General features: G+C 39.2%; 1 protein-coding gene and 1 non-coding gene across 2 annotated transcripts; both read right to left on the bottom strand.

Moving 5' to 3' along the window:
• lg12h20orf27 (linkage group 12 C20orf27 homolog) lies at positions 1-27,971 on the bottom strand. The gene is made up of 6 exons (XM_046063956.1): positions 27,643-27,971; positions 22,590-22,693; positions 12,001-12,140; positions 2,448-2,586; positions 114-239; positions 1-5 (listed from the first exon to the last, which is right to left on the bottom strand). The coding sequence occupies exons 2-6, from the start codon at positions 22,606-22,608 to the stop codon at positions 1-3; spliced, it is 429 nt and encodes a 142-aa protein (XP_045919912.1). The 5' UTR covers positions 22,609-22,693; positions 27,643-27,971.
• trnal-cag lies at positions 17,015-17,097 on the bottom strand. Its single transcript has one exon. It is a non-coding gene; the product is annotated as a tRNA-Leu (tRNA).

Here is a 27,971-nt window from a genome sequence, read left to right as displayed (position 1 = left end):
CTAAACTGTCAAAAAGTTGACAAAAAGTCATCTACAATCAACAGTAATGTTGCGACTGTATGTACAGTCACAGAAAAAATTGACAATCCCTAATATGGGTAAAGTAACCTCACCCATGACTCTGGCGTGAACTTTGACTTTAACGCTGACGTTCTCGTTGGTCTCGCTCAGCAGCAGCACCTCCTCACACAGAACTCCCTCCTGCTGGGCCATGTATTCGCACGTCACCTTCAGACCTCCTGGTAACACACAGAGAGAAAGACAAAGAAGACAACAGATAGGATTTCATTTTTCGTTTTTTTACCACACACACATACACGCTGTTTCTTTGTCGCTCAGCGTGAGGCGATATTTTCAATTTGGATAAACATACAGTAAAAGGGGTCAAGAGAACAAAATGTCAGCATGATGGAAAAACACATGAACACATAAGTAAACTGTCACAAATATATTAAACACACCTAAATGCACACCTGCCACTGTTAATATCAGCTGATACACATACACAGGTGCAGACACAGACCAGCGTGTACTATAAAGGGTGTGACAGTAACCTCAAAGAAAGGTCAGTAACCTGCTTCAGTTACTGACATGTTGTGGGCACAAGTAACAGAAACTTTAGAGGATCACCCTTGGCTCAAATTAGCAGGAGAGAGAGAATCCAGTAAAAACTCACACACACACACATTCAAGTTTGCTTGTTAGCCCGTGCAGGTGCCAAGTGTTTGGGGTTTGCCACCTATGACAGCACGACGCGTGGCAGGAATTCAAGACAAACGCAGGAAAGTGCTTGACAGTTTTATGATTCCTCAGAGACGGATTGCTGAGCTAACACCGTCTGAACTGTCTGTTGCTGTAATCCTCAGCCATCTGTTACTCCATGCAGCCTGAAACAATGCCGTGGAGAATTACGTCAAAGTATTTCACTCAACTCTACGTGCCACAAAAACAGACACATACCACACTTGATTTTGTATTTGTGCGTTACACTCATTTTATGTGGCTTAGGAAGGTAACTTGATAAGGCAAAAGCCTAATACTAAGAAAACTTATTTAAAGGACGTTAAAGTCATGAATGCCATTTAAGAGCTCTGTTTGCAGCGTGTAGGAAGTGAAGCAACATTCTTACAAGACCAGTTCGATGACAAATTACAGCAGAGATCTGACACAAACTTCCACTGAAGAGGAAACAGATCAAAATGCAACATATCAATGTAAATGTCCAGTCAATGGCTAAAAAGAAATTGCAGATCAGAAATGCCAAATTTCGATCAGTGACTCCATTACATCGTTTGTCCACCAGAGAAGATGAAAAGGGGATTTTTTTGACAGTAAGATGTCTAGTTCAGTTCATAATATGGTCAAAATTACAAAATGTAATCAATCAATCAATCAATTAATGTATGCTTATGTAAAATAAAATACCATTAATGGACTACAATCTAAAATAGGTTATATTGCAAATTAATCCTCAAATCTGTATCATGGTAAGTTTCTTGAAACTAAAGATGTTTTCAGGAATCATGTGGGACACAGGATTCCTGTGAGATTCCCGCAGGATGGTAGTCACAGGAATAAGAGTCAACGCATGAGCAGGGCTGCTAAAAGTTCCCCTAACTCCTCTGCATTTTCAGGTAGAAATCAATTTGATGTGCCTTTATTTATAGATAACTCACCTAAAAAGACACACGAATGCCTTGGTATACTATCATATTTATGGAAAGAATGATATCCAATTTAATCATAATCTTTTATTTGCTATATGATTTTTTTGGCAGGTTGGTGGGTGGAGGAGCCTCTGACTTCATTATGCCCTCTCACTTCTGAAACCAAATCTTGGTGCTGGTATACAGATTTTGCTATATACAGTGATTAAAATACTAAAAGGTATTACCACCACCAGAAGTTTCTATTAACATCTATTAACCCAACCCACATGTTCAGGAGGCACTGTGACCACAGCACCTGCCTTCATTAGCAGGTTGTTTTGACAACAATAGCAACTAGACTAGCAACTCTGAGTATAACAAAGCTGCAAAGTACAGTTCACTGCTGTTTGTTAGGCTTTAACAGAATCTAAGCATGGTGTGAAGTCATTTTACCACATTAAACAGTTCATTTCTGGGAAGCTTGATAAACATTGTGATAATTAGTAATCAACCATCACATTAAACATATACCGCTAATCACAACCAAACTGATGATTAGCGCTAAGTCAAGTGTTTAGATATTATGACCGACGTTAAGCCGTTTACCATTACAACTCTAAATTTTAAGTTGCAACAGGAACACAGACACACAGATCAAGTAGCCGAGGGCGTGATAATAAGCATACTTCCTTCTGGATTGATGACCTACTCAGTGTCGGTACATGGCTCAGACGTTGGGAACTGGTGCTCTGTTGTGTTTATTTATGTTTTGTTTCCCTCAGTCTTTCGTGATCTTACCCTCTGGTGCCGGTGTGATATCAGTGATCCGGAGGTGTGGACTGGGTACTGGCGCTGGACACACATCCTTCCCCAGAGCTGGGACTTCGGGCAAGGTGAACACTATTTCATACCGGTGCTGCGTCTTTAAGAAGCCAACCTACAGTGAGAGACACATATTGAGAGAGTTGAAAGGCAAGGAGTTAAGTAAATAAAAACAATGGCCGTCTTTCTCTCTACCACACACTTTGGACTAATCTGACTGTAACACAGGGAGTTAGCGGTGGGTTGAGAAGAGAATGATGAAGAGAGGGATTTATACAGATGGAAACAGGCTTTGGCTTGGCCTCACATTGCATAGTAAGTCATTTAGAGCTCAATAAATAATGGATTATTTTTTATCAGGGATAAGTAATTCTCATAAGCACTATACTGCTGGGCTGGAATTTCCTTGAAGGAGTCCTGTAATTGAAATGATTAGTTACTGCTCTGGTGATCCTAATCCCCCTCACTTCGGCCAGATTCGCAATTTTAGCCTGACGGGAAATAAAACTGAATCACCTTCTTGATTTCATTCAACTCCAAGATATTCCAATAATACTTATCCCATGTGAATACATTTGTCAGTAATTCAAGAGCTAAATCTTACTCATGGTTTCACCTTCTACATCAGTTTGGATGCTGTAGTAGAGACTCTCCAAAAGCTCTATATGGAGGCCAACATGGACGACAGAAGTACAAAATTCAAAGTTTGGGTTTTCAGTGTGGTAGCAACGAACAATTTGAGTATTTCTGACCTTTGCTGATCTTTAGTATAGCCAAAGCTTTAGCTGCAACAGTTAGTCAATCAATAAAAAATTGCAAAATATTCTATGATCTTATCTTCCCCAGTCTGGGAATATTTTTCTTTCCTTATAAGATGAAAATGTTTACGTCACCTAAAGGATTAGTCAAAACAGATTAATCAATAATGTAAATGAAAGTCTGTTACAGCCCTAGCCAGAGCACATGAGCTTCAGAACAGTTACTAACTGGACCTTGTGGTAAGATTTGTTAATCAACGACTGTTCCCAGTGTCGAGAATGAACTTTATGGGACTGCTGGTCAGACATAAAACAATAAATTTCAAGACTTTTGGATGTGGGAACTAGTGACGAGCATTTTTCACTATTTTCTTACTTTTTAAAAAACTGTAAATGAGTAAGTGATTAACCCAAAAAATTTGCAACAGATTAACTGATAATGAAAACAATCAGTTGCAGCCCAATACGAAATCATCCATCAGGCTGTACGCAAATTTTCATACAGTTTGAAATAAAATACAAGAACAAATTCTAAAGTGTTACATAACTGCCACAACCAAACGTAACACTCTGTCTTATCTCTCTTATCTCCTGTTGCTGCTGGATACAACAGAAAGGTAGAGCGTGGGGAGTGATGTTGAGGTAGCAGACTAATATTTAGCAAAGAGAAAAATTCATGAGGGAGTCTTCACAGAGTGAGGAAAGCCTCACAGAGGAGACAGCTAAAAAAAAAGGCATATACAGCGGGAGAGAGGCCGCAGGGAAGTGCAGGCAAGGAGAGATAAACCTTAAAGCCCCGCTAGCTAGAAAAGCAAACATCAGCCCCACATAACCTCTGGTGAAAGCAACGTGCAGCACAGAGGCCGCAAACACCGGGAAGTGAGAGAGAGGAGACACTGAAGGAACACTGCAGAGAAAAACAATAATCATTCTGTAAGCGTAGGCCCACGCATGTCCAGAGACTGTGAACTGTCTCTGAAAAATTGATTTGAGTTAGAATTTCATGCTGCAGATTTGGACAAAAAGAGAGGAAATGCTTTAAATACGGAGACCAAAAAGTGACGAGCAATTTGAAACATTTCAGTGAGAAAGTAATTGAAAGTATTTCTAGTTTACAAGTCTGTTATATGTCCTGAGTGAAGACAGCAACATGCCATTTCTAAAGATGTACTACAGTATATGTCACACTGTCGACACACCCAGACACAAAGGACTCGTTCATCCAAAACAATGGTGCAATTCTTTAGTTTTGAAGGGGGAATACCACACATTTAATGAACTTGTATGTGCAGTTCACAAAGACAAACCAGGCTGTATTTTTGAACATACCAACTAGAAACTGGAGAGGAAAAGAATGACAATCCTACACTGACAATGAATGAAGCACTGACATACAGTATTTATTTGTAAGCATAAACTAGCAGTTGGCAATGCTAGAATATTGTTGTGACTCCGTACGGACACTAACTTAAGTAATTTTTGCTGGCATGAATCTTGAGCAGATTATCTTGAATTAGTCATAATCAGGGTATGCAGAACTTGATAGACACACCAGGACAATTAATTAATTATTAATTAATTAATTATTATAATTAATTAATGTGGTACGTAAACGTTTCAGTCTGGTTTCCGTCAGTGCCAAAAAGATAATAAAGGGCACCAAAACAGAATGTTTCCAGCTGGCAAACCTGGCAGCGGTAGAAAATGAACAAAATCAAATTTGGCTACTTGGGGGCAGTGGAACAAGCTGTAAACACAATTATTTTATTAGGTGCATTCGAGATGACTGCAGCTGACTTTCACCGACTTGATAGTCTAACGTGAGCTGCAGGTGCAGGGGTGGGGAATAAAAACAGCGCCCTCAAGTCGGACACCTGCTTGAGCTTACTGTGAGCTGTGATCAAAATAAAATAGCAAAAAAAGCACATGCGGTGTTTGGCCTAATATGTCAAAAGACCGAACAAATTTTACCAAACAATTACGGTGACAGTGTGGAAGCATTTCAACATTTCTAATGGGAAGTCCCGTGTCACATTTCAGGTGAACATTTCAAGTGTCTGAGAAACACGCAACAAACGCCATTTGCAGACACTGTTCTGCTGAATTGTCTCCTAACACATCCACTCCATCTGTGGCTGACTTTTTAGAAAAGGCAACAAACGGTCACCTGTTATGTTTCTGAGAAGGTGATTAAGCAAGCTGCACCTAAATTTGGAGTGCACACATATTCAAGCCTTTATGGTAACTGAAACAGACCAGAGTGAGCTGACCGGCAGGTTAGCCACTTTATCCCGTCAGTTTTTCTCTTTACAAAGACAATGTTGCCATGAAGTCTTCATGTTACGCAATACAAAAACCACATACAACATTATTTAACAAACTGGGTCGGACTTGATAAATTTGGCATGAGGATACACATGTGACAAAGTCGGGTTTTCAAAATAAGGTGTCTATACAGGATGGAAATAAGATTAATTGGATTATATTCACAGAAAGTATAAAACATATTACATGTGTACATTAAAAGTAAATGAACACATGTAATTTATTTTACCGGACCCTCTTGGGCCTCAAACCCACCCACCATAGTCTCTCCAAATCCTGTAGGAAACACTGAGTAAAAAGCACATTTTGACTATTAAATTTACGCAATGGTAAAAAAAACAAAAGGCGAAATGGTGAATGTACTTGTTCGGTGTTCTGCAAATTTTTTCATTATATTCAGTTTCAGCCAAGAATTTTCATTTCGGTGCATCCCTAGCATAAATCGACAGAACACCGGCGCTGCTTCTGTCCTCTCTGTGTCTGTTTAAGCAATGGCAGGGCTTGGGCTCACACACACACACACACACACACACGCACACACACGCACACGCACACAGGCACACAGGCACACACGCCATCAAATCGAGGACTGCGCTAGCAAGAGCTCATCACTTTAACAAAATCTCAAGAGCAACCCCATCAGCAGATGCAAAACACGAACTCGTCCGGAGAGGCTTTGTACACAAGGAGGAGCGCTGCCCAAGTGAGAGGAGCCTCCATCAGAAACATTTATACCGTGTGTTCAGGAGCATACGGAGACTGTCAAGTAATAACCTATTTAAGGTCAATTCACAATACATGTGTACTAAATAATTGCATATACCTTTGAATATGTCTATATGCATATTTGCATGATACATTAAATACACTGATATTGATTAAATTTAATACATTTTATTCATCCACCACATGATGGCACACTCTTTCTGATGAAAAAATTTGCTTAAATTGTATAACACAGATTTTTTTTTAACAGAAAACACAGAATTTTGGAAAAAATTTAACAGAATCTGGAAAAAAACAAAAACGGATTTCATAGGGCCCTATTCAACAAACAATGTGGCATAACTGCAGCAAGCTCCATCGGGACATAGTAACATTAGAAGTAAACATGTTGAAGAGAAATGGAGAATATGATGAGCCTAAACAGGCATAAAATCGTGCACCACATCTATGAAGACACCACGTGTCCATAACACACACACGCCACAACATTAGTAGTTTTGGGGGTCTACCAACACTCCTGAAAAAAATCCTAGGGGAAACATTGTACGGTCAAAGTAAGTGCACTTATGTCTTCAGCCTGGGAAAGTGATATTTAGGTTTATTCAGTGTCAGTAAAATGGAGAGAAACCGAGAACAAAGACAGTCTAGCAGATACTCTTCCTGCAGGCAGGAAATCTTTTCAAAAGCCGTTTTGAAAAGGTGAGCTACTTGAAATGCACTTGATTTTGTGTGCCTGCCACTCGAACGATAACAAATCCATGACATGTTAGATAAATTATGAGGTCGGTCCACTGCCTTTTCTCAACCATAACAAACCAGTGCTTTTGAATGCTTTCACATTAGGGGACAATGTTCTCATTGTTATACTCTTTACTGTCGTCATCTAACATCTAGTCATCTTAGTGCTGCTTTAAACTAAAAATAAATAACTTTCAATTTCCCTTCCCTCTTCACTGTTCCCTGTAGGTAACCCCACACCTTGCAGTCATTAACCCTTAATCTGGTTATTCAAAGTAAAATGATTATAGTTTTAACGGCCGTGTAAACCTACCACAAAAAGCTCCTAAAGATTAGCTTGGCTGTCCCGTCACACACAAAAAATTTGATAAAAAAATGTGTGGCCTCTGCACCAACACTTCTTCTGCAGATCTCTGCAGCACTGACAGCTGCTCATTTCCATCTCCCACTTCACCCTCTCACTCAGAAACGATTGATACTCCAAAAGATTGTGTGTTGTTTCTACATGACCCCGCCTGCCACGTGGACATAGTTCAAGAAATTCTAATACTCATATTCATACAGCTGTTATATGCATACTGCTTCCATCCCACACACTCCCACCTTATCTTTGGTCCGTCTGCGAGGAACGCAAACCCCCAACCGGCCATTTCCATAGCAACACTATCCCCCCTCAACTCAACGATGAGCCATCTCTGCCCACTCTCAAGCACACTTGAAAAGCTTTGCGAAACACACACACACTCACAGAGTCACACATACAGGCTGCCCTGTAACTGTGAACAGCCAATCTACACCCGCACACACACCTTTTGAGCAAATTGATTTGGCTGTGAATTTGCCTCAAAGCTCGGAAAGGCTTAGTTACAGTGAGCGTGTACACCGAAACTTTAGGAGTGTAAATGAGAAAGAGTGGAAGAAGAAGGCTAACCTGATAAGAAATCCTCAGTTTTCTGAAACCTTCTTCATCAAACAAGAGTGGACCAGCTCGCAAGAATTTCCTTCACAAGACTACCTGCATGCAGGAAACTGAAAGTGACTTCAAAACGTGAGCTACTTGAGATACACTCGACTTTGTGTGCCTGCAACTCGAACAGAAACAAATCCATGACATGTTAGATAAATCATGTGGCCGGTCCTCTGGCTGCGTGCAAGTCTTTTCTCAGCCATTTAAAGGTGGGGTAAGCGATTCTAATCCAATACATGTCTTTTTGTCAAATTCAGCGAATACCTCCTCACAGTCCAGCAGCTGTCTGTTCTGTGTGTGCCGCTGAAAAACAATCTGTTGTTTGTACTCAGCCCTGACTCCAAAACGGGAAACAAACAAAGTGGCCCGCACCCCGCCACACAACACTATTCCAGCCATGGTTTGTGTGTCAGGTAACTTGCCCACTGACATTCAGCTTAGCTATTTCACCAACATTTGCTGTTGTTTTTATGTTAGCTATAGTAAGTAGCAGGAGAGTTGTGAGTATCCCTATGTGGAGCTGGTGTGCTGGCTCTGGGGCTGTCTCGTCCTCTCTGCATGTTAGCTTCACAGCAACAATTGTTGCAACAGTTTGCTAACCCACAACTTAGCTAACGCTGGTTATATTACTTGCTGTGTCATTGTTTGCTCTTTGAATGCAGACAGATTTTGAAAATGCTAAGGTTCTGAGATTCATGAAAAGCAAAATTGTTGTCAGACGCTAGCTGAAGCGTTCAGAGATTGTATTTCAGCCTTTTTTGCTCTCCACAAGTACTGCTTACCTGCCAGCACCCAAAGCCTTACAGCCACCCAAAACGTTACAGGGAAATACAACTATGACTACATACAGAGACCAGAATGCTTCCAATACAAAACTCTTGACCATTGCCTACAGATTCTGCATCCTTATGTAGAAACTGTTGATAAAGATTAGTCCTCATCCAACATCTAAAAACAAGACTCTGCAGCCACGATAGCATCAGGACTGTAACATGCTCTAAGGTAACATGTAGATGTTTAATTGGTATAATGTTTACCATGGTTGCCACAGACAGAAGGTCAGAGAATCACCAGTTATTACAGTTCATACAGAGGTGAAAATTTATATGTGTTAAATTTCACTGTAATCCATTCAATAGATGAAAAGAAATTTCACTCAAAATCAAAAATGTCAACCTCATGGTGGAGTTACAGGAGATGTCATCAGTATTCATCATCGAGAGACCTTGTTAAAATATTTCAGTCTGGACCAAAGTGGTGAAATAACCGACTGACCAAGAGACTGACATTGTGATCCATGGAGGCACACTGCTAGCATATCTAAAAACTGCACAATTTCACAAATTTAAAATCTCTTTGGGTATAACTGAAGTCTGAAAAAGCAGGCTGGCCTGTGATGGTAAAACCAAGCGGGAAGCTTCCGGTCTGAGACATGAAGCCAATGCGGAAGTCCCTTAAACCTGTATTCTATTGAACGGCCAGCAGGGGAAAAAGAAGTCTGGCTCCATTAGAAATAATGGTACAATCTCAGCTAATTTATTACCTCAGTAAACACTTTCCTAATGAGTTTATTGTCTCCTTCGCTAGGTTTGTGTCTTCTTCAACACAACATGATGTTCATTTAGTAAATTATGGTCCCATTTATTTTAAAATAGACCATAAAGCAGAGTATGCTTCAGGGTGGGATTATCTATGATTGACAAGCTGTTACCATGGCGACCTGTCAATCAGGCTAGAGCCGACTTGTACCCTCGGCACTGTGTCACCAGCGCCGCTGAAAAAGCGTATTAGGAGTTGGCTGTTCACTTTCTCTGGTGAGTACATTTAGTTATAAGACTTTTGTTCACTAGAAAAAATTGTCAGCCCTGTTAAAACGACAGTTAACATGAATTACAGATGCATCTATCTAAGCAAGCTAGCTAGCTCCGCACACAGCCGATAGCTCCACAGTCTCGTCCAAATATGGACTCAACGTGGTGGTGCCCTATCGGCCAAACTCGAGACTTCAAAACGGCAGTCCACAAACTGATGACGTCACGATGACTAAGTCCACTTCTTTTATACAGTTTATGAGTAAAACATGTAACTTTCATGTCCTGTGCTCACAACCAGCCAAGGATCTTTGCTGCAAAGTATCCCTCATGTCTCTCCCTATATTTTCACTGCAACTAATGGTTCAACGGTGAATGGTGCTTATTCACAACAACACTAATTCAAAGAGAAAATGTCATCAAGAACTTCTACTAGGACACGGTAGGATTAAAGAGCTGTAAAACAACACAGCAATTTCTCATTAATAAATGAGCAGTGTTTTGATTGTGAGGTTAGAAGGAACATGTTTCATCTATGCAACCCTTCATTAGCACCATCATCATCAGAAGCTTCAACGTTAATGAAGTCTGTACGGCCAAAACAAGGTCATGGTCATTACTGGTCAAATTTAAGACACAGGAGTTTTTCCACAGCCTCCTTTTATCATGGTTTTTGACGATTCGGAGCCTTTGGCCTCTTTCTGTTGCCGGTGCTTGACTTGAGCACCTCCAGGGTTTAAGAGCTGACAGCAGAGAACAGATGAAAAGTCTGATATCGGTGTTCTGTGCCTTTATAGCCCACAGAGGAGATTAACAGTGATGGGGAAAGACTTTAATCTTCTCCTGGATGTTTTGCAGATAAAGCCCATCAATGCTCGAAGAAACTAAGAGAGAAACTCTAGAGAGTTACCTTCTGATATTATATCCACCACATGGCACCCAGGGACATCAAGCCGCTAATTATGACCAATTACAAGACTTTCAGTGCCAGAGGGCTGTTCAGAAACAATTTGTGAGCAGGTAGTGTTGGTTTTACCAAGAAAAACTGAGCAACTGTAATATCTGCTTGTTTGATTAGTAATAATAAACCTGTTTACACCTTTAGTATTGTAGCTTGGTTTGGACTGGGCTTTTATTTAGATTGAGTAACACCCCAATGATTCATTTGAAGATGAAATGATGTAGGACATTGTGCCTGTACAGTATGAACTTTGTATTTTGTGTTGGCCTTCAAGCTGTTGGCTTATAGTCTTGTCCTACATGCTCCTGTTTGCTTATGTTATACAGTTTGTCAGGCGTTTAAATGCATGCTTTAATAGTGCATCTGATCCACAAAAATATTATTACCTTGACAGGTCAATTGACTTGGACTTGGATAACTTCATCTGCTGTACATGGTGTCCATGAAGCAAATGGAGACTGAATAATGTCTGTAGGCTGGGCTGAAATCTACTGCAGACCATTTTTGATCCAAGAGAGCGTATGATGATGCCAGCTGATAACTGAGCAGATCATTATCTTATGAAGAAGTGCATCCCAACATTTCCAGTATTTTAAAAACCAAATGTGTCATAAATCTGATTATTATTTTCCTTTTAAGAATTGATTATGAGCCAAAAAAACTGCAGAAAAATACAGTTACCCCCAATTAAAGGTACATTTATTAGATGGACATAAAGTATGTAGTAAATACTAGGCAAATACTAACTCAAAGGTTAAATTAAGGGATGTTTCTTAAAAATATCAGTGGACAGGCTCAGATAGAGTCTTCCTTTTAATTCAGCACTCAGTTTCCTATTTTGTAAACTTAATCTCTGACTGCTACCATTATCCTTGGGTTGACAATCTTATTTGTTGTGTGATCAGTGATCACATCACTCAGCTGACGGGAACAGAAAACAAACAGGGCCGAAAATGAATTATCTCATCTTCTGTCTGTCCGTCAGTGACGTTAAGTCCTCCTTACCCTCGGCACGTTACAGTGGACAGACTGTAATATGTGACTGTGCTGTGATTGAAGATAACACTGATGGTAAGAGGGCGGATCAAGGCTGTCTCTTTCACAAGACCCTGAATTTAAAAACGAATGCATAGAACAAGCAGAATATAATGGATTCTGCAAAAAAAATAAAATAAAAATAAAAAAATTTCTTATTCGCCTTCTGTAGCTATCAAGTGTCAGGGTTTAGCAAAGTCAAACACACCTTGACCATGAAGTTCCCGTCATCCTCCGGGGTCACCATGACAACCGAGTCGTGCAGCTTTTCGTCGAAGTGAACATGTGATGGGGCTCCTACAGCGGGGGGTTCATCTGAGAAGCGCACGCCTCCTGCTTTCGCACAACCTGAGTGAGAGGGAAGAGGAAAGAGCTGCTGAAGGTCGGACATCTACACAAACTAGTACAGCAGAGCACTTTAGAAAGACAATTACTTAAACCTGCTCTAGTACCTTTGGGACCTTGAATTTCTTTAGGTTTTTGACTGTTGGTCGGACAAATCAAGTAATTTGATTTGTGATGGACATTTTTTTCAATGGTTTTCGACATTTTATGTATGAAAGTTAACCAAGAAAAAATACAGCCTTGTTTTGGTAATATTGGCTTTATTAAAATGCCAGCAATTGTCTTCAGCCGCCGATGGAGTTTCTTTAAGGTATGAGTTAACTTTATTCACTGACCACAACTGCTTAAAAAAAATTTTGCTTTGAAACTGCTTATAAAAACTGTATTAGGCACCAAACACAGGCTACTGGCAGTGTGAATGAAGTGTGCACCCTAGAGATAAAAAAAAAGCCCAAATGGCCTTTTATATCATTCAGTTGTTAAGGTAATCTTACACTGCTAGCAAATACAATGCACCATCAAACTGCCCATTTCAATGAAATCATATTATGCCAGTCTCCATGGGATCTCAAAGTAAACAACTTTAAGAAGTTTAGGCTTACAAGCTAAACACATTATTTCCCTTTAGGTTTTAGTGCTCTCCTATTACACTGAGACACACTGATATTTATTGTTCTCCTGACCAGGCATTCATTCGCCATGTGAGGTTATGGTTATGGAAACCTTTTCTCCAAATAAACCCCCCTCTTCTCAAAACAATAATTCTCTGTGACAACAAACAATTTGTCTGAATTTCTGCTCAAAGGGCTTTGGTTCTGATCAGAGAGCACCATTTTCCCAGACCTCAAAGGAGACTAAAACATGTACAGAAGCTAAACAACAAGTGATACATAATCAGAACAAATAGTGTGCTGTCCTTCTCTGCTGTATATAAACAACCTTTTAAATTTTGAACAAATATTCTATTAATAGGAGGTTGTCCTTTTAGAGCCAGTGGGACTCATCCATCACTTCAATTTAAATAGCATTTCCCATAGAAACTCTTCAGAAAGTGGCCGCTGCAGGACGCAGGACTTTGAGATTACCATATCCGGCATCATCATGTTTATTTCACAAACACATGCACTTCCTGTACACCATATTACCATCTAGGGCTGGGCGATATGACCAAAAACGTTACCATCACCATAAAAAAATATTAATATCATTTGATATCGATAATTATCACAATAAATGTCAAATCATTATTTCTTTTAAGTTTAAAGGTAGATTTTTGCTCCTGAGTTGAATAAACCAGATGGTTAACTCTGTTTTAATCTTTTCTTTATGGTCAGAACAAACACTTGATGCCAAACAGTGGATCACATCAAATCTGAGGCGGAACATTCAAATTAATTATGATAAAATCTTTTTTTCAACAAATATGCATGAGTAAAATTAAGTAAAATCTTTTTTCCCTTTTCCTCAACAAAATAAATATCTTCATAGAAAAATTAAGTGCAAATTCAATCGTGATTCAGATAAATTAAATCAAACATTTACTGAACATTTATTAAACATTTGTTACATTGTTATTGAGGAAAATTATATTGCAATAATTATTACTATGGTTTAATTGCCCAGCTCTATTATTACCATCTTTACAATTATTCTCGATCAATTCAAAAACTACAAAAAGGCGCTCCAATCAGCAACATGACCACCATGCTTGAGCTTTGTTTTGTAGCCAATATTACCAATTGCCACTGTGTGACAACAATGCATAGACATAAGTATCTAGCCGTGATTTTAACTAATTACCTTCAAAAATAAAAACACACTACTTATTTCAAGGTCTGTTGGTACTACTTCTATGGCTTGGGTGTATTTAGACTCACATGGTGTCAGAGAACACAGGAGGCTTTTTCACCTCCACTTTGAACAAGTATCTGGATCCAACATTATTAATTCAGTAAGCTAGATGTCAGCTTAATTAACGCTGGCTTCAAAACAAGGCCGGTGCAGAACAGTCATGCTGTGGATAGAAGATTCATATATTTAACATTTTTTCATTTAAATTGTGGTTTATTAAGTTATCATGCAAAACTGATGTTATCACTTTAACTTTATGTACACTGACATAACAGTTTATAATTTTGATTTACAGCGACTTAATGCCTGTTGCTCCAAAAACTTTAAAGGCCCTGAAATCATCAACTGAAGTTGGCGGGGCTCAGTCGAAAAAAGTTGATGTCACATGCACCAATCACGATATAGCACTTCAACCAAAATCTGATGACAGTTGGCGGTTTGCTTAGTTAGTGCCAATCAAATCTGATCAAACCACATCCACACAGTCCTGAAGAAGAAGGGTAGGTTTATTTCTCAAAAAAATTCCTGAATATAAATCCTAACTTTGATTGTTGCTTATCAGTCATACATAGTTTTCAGGGACTTTCAGGGACTTCCAATTTGAACTTTAATCAGGTCATCGCCAACCTGACAGCTGTGGGGATTTAATTATTTTTTATGTCCTCTTCTTCTTCAAAAAAAAAGTTTTAAGTTGGGATATGCGTCTCTTTGACAAAAATTTATTGATAGAGGCATTTCTTTCCCTTCATATTGGACCAGAAATGTTCCTTTAAATCAAACTTTTTGTCAAAAGAGGATAATTTCTCTGCCAGGCAATGACAAACCAACATCAGGTGAAACTGGTGCCATCTGTATGAATTATTAAGATAACAGAGCAGAGGCTGGTAATAGTGCAACATTTATACCGAAGATCAAAACGATAGCAACATAATAAATTTCTTATTCCAAAAAACCAGCACATGAGGGCTGGACGTTTTGATTAAAGTACACATCGCTTGAACAATCCTGCCTTACTCTGACTCAGATGCGATGTGAGGGGACACAAAGTTGATCATGCCTCAATGTCTGAAATTTCAAATGTATTTTAGTTCATACCACTTCTACGCTTTGTAATTAATCCGATGCATTTAATTGAAGTCGTGTGACGACAATGAAGCACGGGCCATTACTTTCCCACTTGGGCTTAGTTCCATTAACCTTTTACACAGACCCAGAGATAAGAAATCTGGGTCACAATAATGAGTTCAGGAGTTACATCATGATCCATATGTGCAGGATCTCTGTGTTGAAATGGAAAGTATTAATGAGGAGTGGGGAGGGGTGTTACATCAAAATTTTGTTTAATATCTGAAGCTGGATCTTCACAAGATGAAATATATTAAAGATGAAATATGAAGAATAAACAAATGAAACATAACACCTCGCAATATTAACAATATGCCATATTTCTGATCCAAGATATTCCTGTGATCCTCCACAGGGCAATCACCGAGTCTCTCCCAAATCCAGATAAAGCATAACAAGAGTCAGGGGAGACTTATATCTGAAAATGGGTTTTCTTATCTGACTATGCTTCTTCATGGGAAAATTCATATATTAAAGTAAAAAAAAAAAACATTAATGGGATTTCCACCATTTTCAAGAAATGACATCTAGCAAGATCACACTGATAAAAGCAAGTATATAAACCCATGAATGTGATGGCAGAAATTTAGTAGTGTAGTGTTTGGGGTATTTTAGTATTTAACATTTAATTATTCTTTGTATAATGTATAAATTTGGTGACAGTTTAAATGCTGACGTTTTCCCTAAATGCATAAATGATGAAAGAAAGCCTAAAAATCTGGCTGTATCGTAGTAGTAGTGTTGGCAGTAATCTGTTAAATAGTGTTAAACTAATATGCCTTTCATTTAGTTGGTTTATTATTATGTTATGTATTATGTTTTAACAACAAACAATCGTGAAATGTACTTTTGGTGAAATAATTAGTTGACTACTCTACCAAACAATTTCTTCAGTTTAAGTATTTCAAATAGCTTTTCTCTGTTTTATATCTTTAGATTTTTAACTCTCCATTGCACCAACCAAATAGTCTGAAGCTCTGCAAAATAGTCTGAAGCTCTGCAAGTTATCTGCACTATTTTCTGACATTTTATAGACTGAAGGATTAATTGACTTATCAATGAAATGATCAAATAAAAAATGCTAATGAAAATAATTGTTATTTACAGCTCTAAAATGTAAAAATATTACAAGTTATACAGTGTGAAGCATTTTTGTCATCTATGCTGGAAAATCGTTGCTACAGCTCAAAGAGGAATCTTTCTTGCTGCAGTTTGGCACCACCACTTCAGAAACATCAGATCTAAAAGCACAGAACTACTCACTTTTGACTGGGCACCCTTTCATTAGGTGACTTGGTGCTTTCCATACAGGTAAGGAAAGTGCTTAGCGTTGTCTCAGTCAGAAGTACCACTGATGTTACTATTTTCTGAAAAGTCCAATGCCTTCAGTAAGCCTCACATATGATTAATGACACGATCAAAATAAAAGCAGCATCCACAAAAATCAATACTGTAGCAGCTCCAAGATGAAGGGATCAAATTTAAAAGCCTCTAATTCACAGACCATGAAATGCTGTGATTTCAGCAAGGTGAACAATTTGGTTGCCAAAAGATACTTAAAGTTGAAAAATGCTGAACGAAATGGCATTTCTCATGGTCCAAGATGCTAAAAGAAAAGTCACAATAATACAACTTAACACAGTGACTAAGTAACACTAGACGAGACAGAGCTGATCTATTTCTGTAAGACGGAGTGCGCATGGTGTAACTGGAGCATTATAAAGTGCATAGTGCAGCATAGTGCAACCCATATCTAAAGTCTATACATACATACATATATATATATATATATATATATATATATTAGCAGCATTGGAAGTACTTAACAGTAGTGGCTGTAATGACAGTACGTAAACAGTGTGGGAGATACAGTATGTGCTTAGTAAAAGGAAAAAGGCTTCTGTCAGAAGTGGGATTCGAACCCACGCCTCCAGAGGAGACTGCGACCTGAACGCAGCGCCTTAGACCGCTCGGCCATCCTGACATACACATGCTCAACAAGGAAGAGATAATAAAGCTGGACTTCATGTTAGAACTGCTACTACTGTCTATTTTCTACTCTTTAACATGTGGCCTGTTGTGCATTTATAATCTCTTTTTGGTTTTGCTTTGAGGCAAACTGTGACACAGTGGCTATACCAAAAATTTTAAACATTTATCATCCAAAAGAACATCTCCTGGCATGCTTTCACCATCGCACACCACTGAAAGTGTTTACTAAGAATATGCAGGGGGGGTATTTTTCTAGAGAAGAAAGACATATCTGATCATGAGACCAAGACTTAAGCTGTAAGTTCATCGGCAAATCACATGACAGGATCTGTTATTTAAGGTTTGACTCCTGCTATAAGAGGCTTTTTGCATATTAGTTCATACAACAGGGCTCCCTGACTGGATTTACATTGACACACTAAGCTTAATAATCGCGTGCATTCATACTGTAAGCTAGTCTATCAGCAGTTCAGACTTCATGTTATACCTTTTGGAGTTTGGCCTGTATAAAGAGAGGGTGGGCTTTCATTTGCAATGAGTTTAATCAACTTTCTCTCCAAAGTGAGAAATGATCCATTCAAGAGTGATAGTTAAGGCAATATGAAACCATAAAAAAACACAGGCACATCCCAGCGCCCAACAGGATGGGTGCTGGATCAAACATAGAATCTAGCGGAGTTGAAAACAAATAGATCCACACACCAAATAGCTCCAGTTAAAATGATTTTTATTGCTAAGTTATCAGAGGTGCACTCAAAATGTCACGAGCATTAAAAATCATTTTAATGGGAGCTATTAGGACAAAACCATCAGAATGAATCTAAGACTCAATATTGGGTTTCCTTAAAAGGGAGAAGGGCCTCATAAACTGACAGATGGCAGTGATGTTACGTGTGTGTATCTACAGAACAAGCACTGCAATCAAACACGCCTCAAAGCATACTATAGAACCGCACAATAGTCAAATGTATTGTGCAGACCAGCCGTGATGTTTTTGGGTGTCGCTGGTCTGCTGACTTCTGATAATAATTCTCTTATTTTGACACCTTGATACAATTAAGTGTACATTCATTTTCTGAAATTATTTCAAAAGCAGTATGTCTATATTGAACTATAATGTTCTTTCACAGTGGAAACATCACTTAATGTTAATATTATCCTTCTTATTATACTAACTAAATATTACTAATAAGGATTCCTCAAAGTTGTTTTGGCTGTTCCACTTTCAATGTCCTTTTTAGTTATTTATTTTCAAATGTATGGCAGTGTTAACGCTGCAGCAGAATGTAGTGACCCTGTTTTATAGCAATTCCCTTTATAATAGCTTACTGTGTCTTTTTATATCATTAATACTGTTTCAGAGTTGCAAAAAAAAAAAACAGCTGGTTGTGGATGCAAGTTTATTTATTTGTAAACTCCCCCTTTCAAAGTTACTGATGTGCTCAATGCTCCTCAACACAGAAACACTATGAGAGAAACACTCTAAATAATATAGGGCAATCAGTCCCCTTCACTTCCAAGGCATGAATCAGAGAGATAGCAAATTTAAAAATCATCTAAAATTGAACCAAAATCAAAAAGATAATTAACAGAAGCTGCACATTATGTGTGTTATTTGTTGTGGAAAATGTGCAGTCCTCAACTAAGGCTTATTGTTATTGGCACAAATAACTGAGTTTTTGTCTCAGTTTTATGTACACAGGCTTGTGCCTTTGTACATTCTGAGATGTTTTGTTTTGATGATTAAACCCAAAGAGCCCATCCAAGCCTCTGAAGTGCTACAACTGTCAATCGTCTTACATTTTCTTCAGAAAATGATGAAACTTTTACCTCCAGAACCCTGTACATCCAAAGAAGATACTAGAAGACGTTTCATCTCTCATACAAGAGTACTGACTGACTAGTAGGGAAACTATTTAACCTAATTTGGGGTCGTTTGCCAGGATCATTGATACCGCTTGTTTGTTAGTGCTCCTGGCTGTTGTAACGATAGTCGTTACGGTCGTTAGAACCAAATAATTAAATAGCAGTATCCCTTATAGTCAGTCAGAACTGAAGAAGTCTCTTGAATGAGGGACGAAACGTCTTCTAGTATCTTTAACCATAGTCCAGTTGCCCTTGACTTTAACCTTCTTTGGACTACAGCATAATGTTTGAGTGATCAACCCTTTGGTACATGAAAATGATACTTATTCCCAAAAGGCCAACAAGTTGTGTGCAACATCATCTGCCTCACTTTGGGCCTTCCTGCCACTACAGGTCTCATCTCCATTGTCATCAATATGGTAAATAAGTTGTGGGGCAGCTGGCTGCTACCTTGATTGTGTAGGAAAAACAATCTGTCACACCATTTTACTACATTATCGAATGTTTTCCTCTTTCCACTCTGACTTTTGTCTTTTTAATTTATTGCTGATGTATTTGCACAAACAGCATCAAAACAGTGGGAGCGCTCTGGGCCAACCCCCCGTGTCTGGCTCATTATCACAGTACTGAGATCTTTGGCCTTTATGATGGGCCAGATAATCTCATTCAAAGCCAGACCAGTGATACACAACCATATTTACCATCTCTGTAGTAGCAGACCCATAAACACACAGATGCATGTGCACACTCACATTAATATGCACACGTGCACGTCCCACCGAACTGGCTTATTTCAGATTAATCTACTTCTGTCCCTCCACTAATCTGTCTGTCAGTATATCTGCTTCTGCTCTGCTGCATATTACAGTGCCCTGTTGGCCTGTAAGCCTTCTTCTCCGAACTCTTTCACCAAAGTGTCAGTATGCTCCAAATAAACTCAAAATATCATGTTGGTACAGGAAAAAAAAAATGAATTTAGGACCGAGGAGAAGCACATTTGGCTTTGATCAATGCAGCATTTGCACGCTGGACAGCTGAACTTGTTTACTCCTCACCAAAAAGCCATTGCCTGCAATCGATCAGCCGTGTCACGCGATTGGTTTTTCCAAAAAGCTTTTGATAAACAAAAGTTGCCCTCCTCCAATTGTAAACCACAAGCTCTTCCAGCTGGTGAGGACATTAGTTCACAAATTTAATTATAGTTTTAAGTACACTGCATGCCAGCCTTAGTTAGATTGCACAAATGCATCTCGGTCTACCCTTCTCGTTTTGCATCTCTCCTTGCCACTGCTTCTTCATAGCCAGTCATTTGTTCAACAGCTATATTATAATTAAAAATAAATTATACGAAAAAGTTCAAAGAGATAGGGAGCTGACAACAAAATCAGTGTTCTAAGAAATGTTCTATTTCTGTTTGCACTCAAAGTAATGACGAGCTTTTCAACTTATCCACTTGGGTAATAAACTATCGTGGTACGCCAGAGATCCTTGCCTATTGTTGAAAGGAAACAATACCAAAGACTACACAACAAAAGCGTCAGAGCTCCTATTTTTAAAATAATTTGCTCTCACCAAGGTGGCAACACATTCCTCTAGCTGTAAAAAAGGCAACAAATTCTCTTCCGGTGACATTTCAGACACATGAAAAATACATTTTGTAAAATGCCGCCAACAGAAAGTCAATACAGAGACTCCTTTTGCACTGCCCTTCATACAGTGACCTTATCAGAGAACAAAGCCCTGCTGAGTGGTCCTTGAAGACAGCAAGTACTCATACTCCACTGGGGAGGAGATGGAGCATATTCATGGTAGTAATAAAAACGTGATGAGTCATTTACAGCTCTCTAACAGGTCTTGTTCTCATCCAGTGTTTTTTTTCCTTTTGGAGCCCTTCCTGCTTTTGAGGAAATAAATTTGCTTGCCTTCACAAAAATATGTCGTAAAGCTGCTGACAATGACTTGACAGTGTCACCACACCCTTTTCTCCAAAAAACCCAACAGAAAGGACAAATCAATTGCGAATTTAAATGCAGTTGATTAACCTTCCTGGAATGCCCCCAGGCTGTCTCACTGGTGAAAAAAATCTATTTGGGATTTTTTAATCACAATAACTTATATTGAAGAATCTGTCAGCCTGTTTTTTTTCTTCATCTGGTTTTATTGCAACCAGCTGGTTGGTTAAAAACTTTCAATGCAGGGGAAAGATTAATAAATTCAGCTACAGCCGATTAGGATACAGCTTCAAGCTTTATGATAATTTCCTGGCTGAGTAAAAGGGCTTAATATACATCCAGGAATATATCCATCCTGTGTATGTATTACAATGTCGCTTAAACAGGTCATATTATGCTCATTTTCAGGTTGCTCATTTTATTTAGGGGTTGTACCAGAACAGGTTTCATTTTCAAAAAACACCTTTTTTTTTCCCATACTGCACATTGCTGCAGCTCCTCTTTTCACCCTGTGTTGAAGGCTTCATTTTAGCTCTGGAGTGATGCATCTAGCCTCTACGTGATCTTTGTTGGGAGTTGCACATGCACAGTTCCTAGTTAAGGACTACTAGCCAATCAGAAGCAGAGTATAGTGGGTCGTGAGAAGCTGGTAAACACAGCTTTGGTTCAGCTTATCAATATGGGCTGGAGCCTAAGAGTTTCAGAGTGGTGAGTTATTAATCTGTAACAAAAGTATTTTTCATCCATACAGTTTTAACTGAGCTCTGTCTCTACATCACTGTAACAACTTTATGTCCATGGACTGCCTGGAGGGTAGCTAGTGTTTGGAAGGGAGAGGAGAGGTGTGTGCTGCAGCTCTGTGTTTTTCAGTGTCGGACTAGCCGCTTGGCGAGCATTATGACGCGCATTTTTCTGTGACATCACAGTGATGAAAGGGAAGCAGCTGGACTACAAACGAGCTGTTTTCAGGCAGTTCAGAGTTTTCTGTGGGAAAACCCTTTGGTGTGGACTTTGGGCTTTTTCACTTTGCAAACCTATTACATGCACAAAAAAGGTATAAACTCAATAAAGGAGAGGGAAAAAGCCAAAAACCATAATATCACCTCTTTAACAAAGATGTGAGTTCCTGTACAATGCGCATTTAGTTAATTATTGTTATCAAAATAAATTACAACTGTGAATTGATTCAGACTTTAAAATCTACTGTCAAACAGCAGAGATGGAACAATGCAGAATAAGGCATATGGGAAATCTAGATTTAGGAAGAGTAGATTGGTTTTCTTTCTGTCACCAAACTTGGCAGGCTGGGACTTTGACCTCCCTCACATCCCCTTAAATAAACGTAGGCTATTACTTTTGCAGCCTGTTGCCATTCAATTGATTTATTCAACAAAAACAAAACCATAAGTCTTGATCCTGAGACAGCGGGTGAGCCTGGGCTGCCTACATCTTTAATATTAACTACTGCTCACCCTGTCTGACTCAAAGCACTACCTATAATTTATATTTATAATTTTTAATGGTTTCCACAGCTTCCCAAAGTTGTAGAAAATCACTACAGGACTTAGCACTACTGAGAGACTTAGGAGAAGTACCTTTAAATAAGAAAAGTTAACCAACATCACAGTAATTAGAGCCGGCAATTAATACAATAATAGAAACTCACTCTTCTTAGCAGTAGCCATGTCACAGGAATCGGTCCAGCACAGACACAATTGGACACACACTGTCACAGCCTTGTCATCTCAACAGTGTGACCTCAGAACGACCCTGCAAAACAAGGTAGGACAGAGAAGACAATGAGAGAGAAGCATTTAGCAATATATAGAGAGCGGGAGCGAGAAAGAAACAGAAAACAATTGGCAGTGATTAGATCAGCAGAGGAGCACAGGGAAGATAAGGAGGAAATTAAAGGTTGTACATGAGAGAGAAATAAAACGGGAGAAATAACAGATCGCCACAGTTTTTCTTCCCTTCTTTTTAAATCCAAAACCCCAGGTTAGGCTGTATTTCAGCCGAGAGCACAGTTGGGGTGTACTAGACAAGCCAGGAGTAGCAGAGACTCCCGAGAGAGAGTTCAATTAAAGGAAAACAACAAAACAATCTAAGAGGATTAGCGTGGGGCTGAAGCTGCTGTTCGTGGGCATCGCACAGATGGAAAAGGTTCATTACATCTCTGGGAGGCGCTTCATATAAATATGGAAATAAAGAAAAAACAAAGTATATTTGGACACACTATAGTGCATAATGACAATGTAACAGCAGCACATAAGTGAAAGAGATAGATGGCACATCTATTTAATCTAATGCTACAATAATATTCACTAGAGCAGCCTTATTTTCAGGCACTACTGCTGTTATACAACGGTAACAAACAGCATGACAAGTTTCCCCAAAGCTGTGATTTTACATAATATAAAAAAAAACAGGTGAAAGGTTTAACCTGACTACTAATAACTCATTACATCATTACACAAGCTCCCCTAATGTTATGAGTGAAATACTAGTAAATGTAGCGGTAGTGTTTGCAGTAGTGACGGACGAGAAAAACAAGATAGTTTGCTGAATCCTTACACAGTCACCACACAGGTTGGGGCAGCAGCTAATGCTATTGTTAGTACAAACGCATGCCTACTAGCGCTTTGTGAAAATCATCTTGAAGGGCTTCTTCAGCCTATCAGGTAACACAGACAGCACTAACCAGTAAACACCAACATACCAAACTTGTCATGCACGTTTTGGAAGTGCCAGATTAAAAAAAAAAAAAACAACCACTAAACTAGCACTGTTTTTGTGTTTTCATTGCTTCTACGCATTTGATTTGTTAGCCCTACAAGAGAGACTAATGGTGCGTTACATTTGACATGGGAAGTCGGAATTTCCGAGTTCCCAGTTGGAACTTTAAACTGGAACGCCCCCTGAAGTCGGATTTCCGACTCAGGAAGTCGGGAGAACCACACTACCCCGGCATCGTGATCCAAGATGGCTGTCGGAGTATCAACAGTTGGTGAAAGCTGTAGTTTATACTGTTTCTTAGCACTTCTGTGTACTTGTGACTCATATAAATGTTCGTACACAAAGTGCTGTCCAACATCTGTCTGTGGACGTGTTGCTACAGTGTTTAGTGTGAGTAAATACCACACAATGCGTTTTTTTAACCAACAAATCAGCTGGCCAAGCGAGGTTTTCCGACTTGGTAACTGGAACACCGTCAACTCGGGTGTGACGTCATTCCCAGCTCCGACCTCCGACTTCCGAGGTAAATGGAACGCAGCATACAGCTTCACACTCCCAAACACAAACACACACACAAATCTTTGCACATCATGGTCAAGATTTATTGACTTTGGAGGGCTTTTCTTCTTAGAGTTCAAAACTGTCTTTGTTTTCTCAACAAGCAAACATCTAGAGGGCAATCTTTTGCACTGGCCTCCTCACACAGCTGTGCTAGTTGCTGTTTGGTGAATATACAGTGTCTGAACTGTGGTGACTTTTGAGCCTTGTTATTAATTCAGAACCAAAGCAGCCAGCAACTGGAGATGCTTTCTCTCACCCTTTGTGTCAAGATAATACCTGATCTCAGCGCAGATAGTTTGACAGATGTATGCAGCCACGTTACATACGTTTCTTTTTGTCCAGGCTTGATAAAGGCATTCCACTGTGGACAAAAATCAGATGGCCTAAAAACAGCCTTGGGAATGTTCTTGTTCAAAAATACCAACCATGCAAAGTCTGACCTTGTTCTTTGAATTCTGCGATTCCTTTTAGTGAGCGGTATTTCCGATTAATTGTTGCTTTTACACATTTTCTAACAGGAACTGCACACATCTGTGAGACCAGTGACCCCAAGAACTCCTTGTGGTTTGCACTTCCTTCTTGTAATGTTGCAAACATGGGAATGAGTCTTTCATTTTCATGCTCCTACACGGGAGGGGAAGGGTGTCACATCGTGGAATAGAAAAACTTAGAATGTCAAGTCCACTGAGAATCGTCTGGAATCAGAGGCTGATCCACTTTCAACAGAAATATCAGGGCTGTTTTGGGCGCTAAATGGGTCGCTATGATTAGATGAGATTCAAATGTACACACCTACAGCTGTGAGAGCAGCAGGGTGACACGTAAATATGTCTGATTCACGAGCTTAAAGATGTTTACAGAAATGCTTTAGGTACTGTGGTCACATCAAATATATGAATTAAAGTTCTTCTCTGACCACTACCACTGTAAACAGCTTGCTAAACGATAACTCCTTTTTACTACATATTGGGTCTTATTTTTGTAGTCACTGTAGCCACCCTCGCTTTCAGTAACACTTGTATTGTACTCACGCTGTTTATTGCTGAGAACTGGGAATGCAGAAACATCATTAAAAAGACATCCAACAGGGCAAGAAACAGTCAGACAATCAGACAGGTTATAAACAAAACCCCAGGTTAGCTAAACTCACTAGGAAGAGAAAACAAAGGCAAAGGGTAAAGTTATTAACCAAAAACGTTTTAAACACCCATCACAACGACTACCTGTTTCAACTTGGACAATAAATGTGCATAGTTTTCCTGTGCAATGAGGGATTTCACCTGGTCTAAAATTAAGATTGAGGCAGGTCGCTGAACATTTCTACCAGCCACTTTTTTGTCTGCCACTTCTGAAATCTTTGAGTTAGGGGTACCTGCCAGAAAAATGTGGAATCACGTAACCTTAATCCCTGATTATTCCTAATTTAAGAATAGCGTTTTAAAAAGAATGTCTATTAATATAAGAAAACCCTACCTGGCATAGTGGCAGGTGACATGACATGTTTACCTGCCACAGTCAACATTTACCCTGTCTTTGGCAGGTGGCAGGTGCTAATTTAATTCCCTGCATACACACATAATTTGCTTCACTGTTGGCTTGTTTACAACCTGTCAAATCATCTGACTGCTTGAGTTTCTTGCCTCTGATGGATTGTCAAGACAAGTTAGGTCAAGTCAGTTTTATTTATATAGCCCAATATCAGAAATTTGCCCCAAGGGGCTTTACAATCTGTACAGCATAATACCCCCTCGGTCCTTAGACCCTTGACAAACAAATAACTTTTAACAGGGGAAAAAATGGAGGAAACTTCATGAAGCGCCATAGAGGAGGGTTCCCTCCCTGTCGCAGTGTCCCCAGATCTCTACAATGCTTTGGTGAGTTTAATGTTACCATAATCCATAGGAATACTTTTGTCCAACCTACAAAAATATTAGCCCAGTTGTTTGATTCTTTCCAAGTTCCCCCTGCAGCAGCGACAGCTCAAACACAGAGTTGTTGAAGGTAGCAATGTGGAAGACTAAAATGACTAGACAGTGCAGAGTGGTGCGACTGGGCTGTTTTGATTTTGATGTGAACAAACAAACATATTGTGATCTACAGGATGTATTGGCAATGTCTACCAGGACAGGTCAGACCCAAAAAACAAACAAATGTGAAGGTTTGTGAAGTTAGACATGCTCTACCAGACAGATATTTGTATAAAATAGTTGTTAATTACCTAATACACATTACTGGTAACATCTTCATGTGTTAACTGCTTCATTGTACAGACTCTACAGGAACCTTCGAAGGGTGTGAGCATTGAACTTAATTTTACATGCACGACCACCTTCTCTAAAGCCCAACCAAGCTTGGTCACGGAGACAGCTCTGTCTCAGCTCTGTGCCAGAATCGACTAATTTAAATCACAGATGCCACAAAGAGCAGGTATGCATCTCCTGCTTTGAAATTTATGCTCCTCCATGTGAAACAGGCGCAGGCTGGAAATGACAGGAAACAAAACAGCCACTGTGACCATACCTCACTTTACCTTTGTTCTTTATTGAACCGGTCTATAAGTTGGGAACTCTCTGTTACAGGGTCTTCAACAATTAGCCAATTCAGCGATAATAACTGAACAATTCCATCAATCAATCAATGATTTAATCCAGTTTGAGCAACAAAAATGCACTGGCACCCTCAACATCTTTCTTTAATCCCACACAAAACCATACAGTGTGCATGACATTATATATAAAGTATATCATTAGTTTTTATGTCTTTTTACGTTGTTTGACCCTCTGCTTACAGCTAGTTAAAACCATCTTAAAATAAATCCTAATGAAGGCTGTAGTCTTCAAGTTTTGTTAAAGCTGATTTAGAGACACATTGAACAACTGTGTCTTTTTATACTGAGATGTGTTTCTAATATTTTGTCCTCGGTTATAAGTAAGGGTAGGCAGTCTAGACTTGCAGTGTGAGTGTGCTATCACCATTATCAATATCATCATTAGTACTTAGTTACATATTATAATGCCTCCTTGTGCTAATGTATTTAATTTGCATCAATTTAAACTTTCCAAAAGGCATGTAATTCTACTTTTTGACGCTGTTCATTGTGCATGAAATAAAATAATTACAGTGTTACAATGAATTCAAAATCACTTTTGAATCTTTAACGCAGCACAAAACAACACATAACATGTCAACACTCTGACTGAGGTATAAATACACTAAAAGGGACTTTGGTGGTAACATTAATAATGCACAATTAACTGAAATAAACATTTAAACCTGGTGTCACCGAAACATAAACCCACATGTTAGCTAGCCGTCCTGACAGATGACTCCGTCTTTGCTCTGTGTTAGTAAAAAAAGTTTCGCATTAGCACCAACTACCACACGTAACGTTAAATCTCTTTTTGTTTTGTTTTCCATCTTACCTTGCTTTTTGTTCACGACGGAGGAAACTCGTACGGCGACCCGAGAGCTTCGTTGTCCCCTCAAGTGGAAGTGTTGCTCGGTCCAGGGACTCCAGCGACTACTGCTCCGACCAGCACCAGCAGGTCAAAATACAAACACACACCAAAACCTCCAATCCCCTCTTTACTCCGCTACACTAGCAGACAATTTCCGCATTTGATCACGTGGGTTTGGTCGTAGCGGCTCGTGTGCTGCTTACAAGCCGGTGTTTCACTGATGGTTAAATGTAATAGGGTCTCGAAACCCGAGACATCTGAGCCGATCGTCTCCACTCTGTGTTTGGCTGAGA

Source organism: Micropterus dolomieu, linkage group LG12 (genome assembly GCF_021292245.1).
Source record: "Micropterus dolomieu isolate WLL.071019.BEF.003 ecotype Adirondacks linkage group LG12, ASM2129224v1, whole genome shotgun sequence".
Lineage (NCBI taxonomy): Eukaryota > Metazoa > Chordata > Actinopteri > Centrarchiformes > Centrarchidae > Micropterus > Micropterus dolomieu.
Note: the sequence above shows the minus strand (reverse complement) of the source record. Positions and strands in the feature narration are given on the sequence as shown.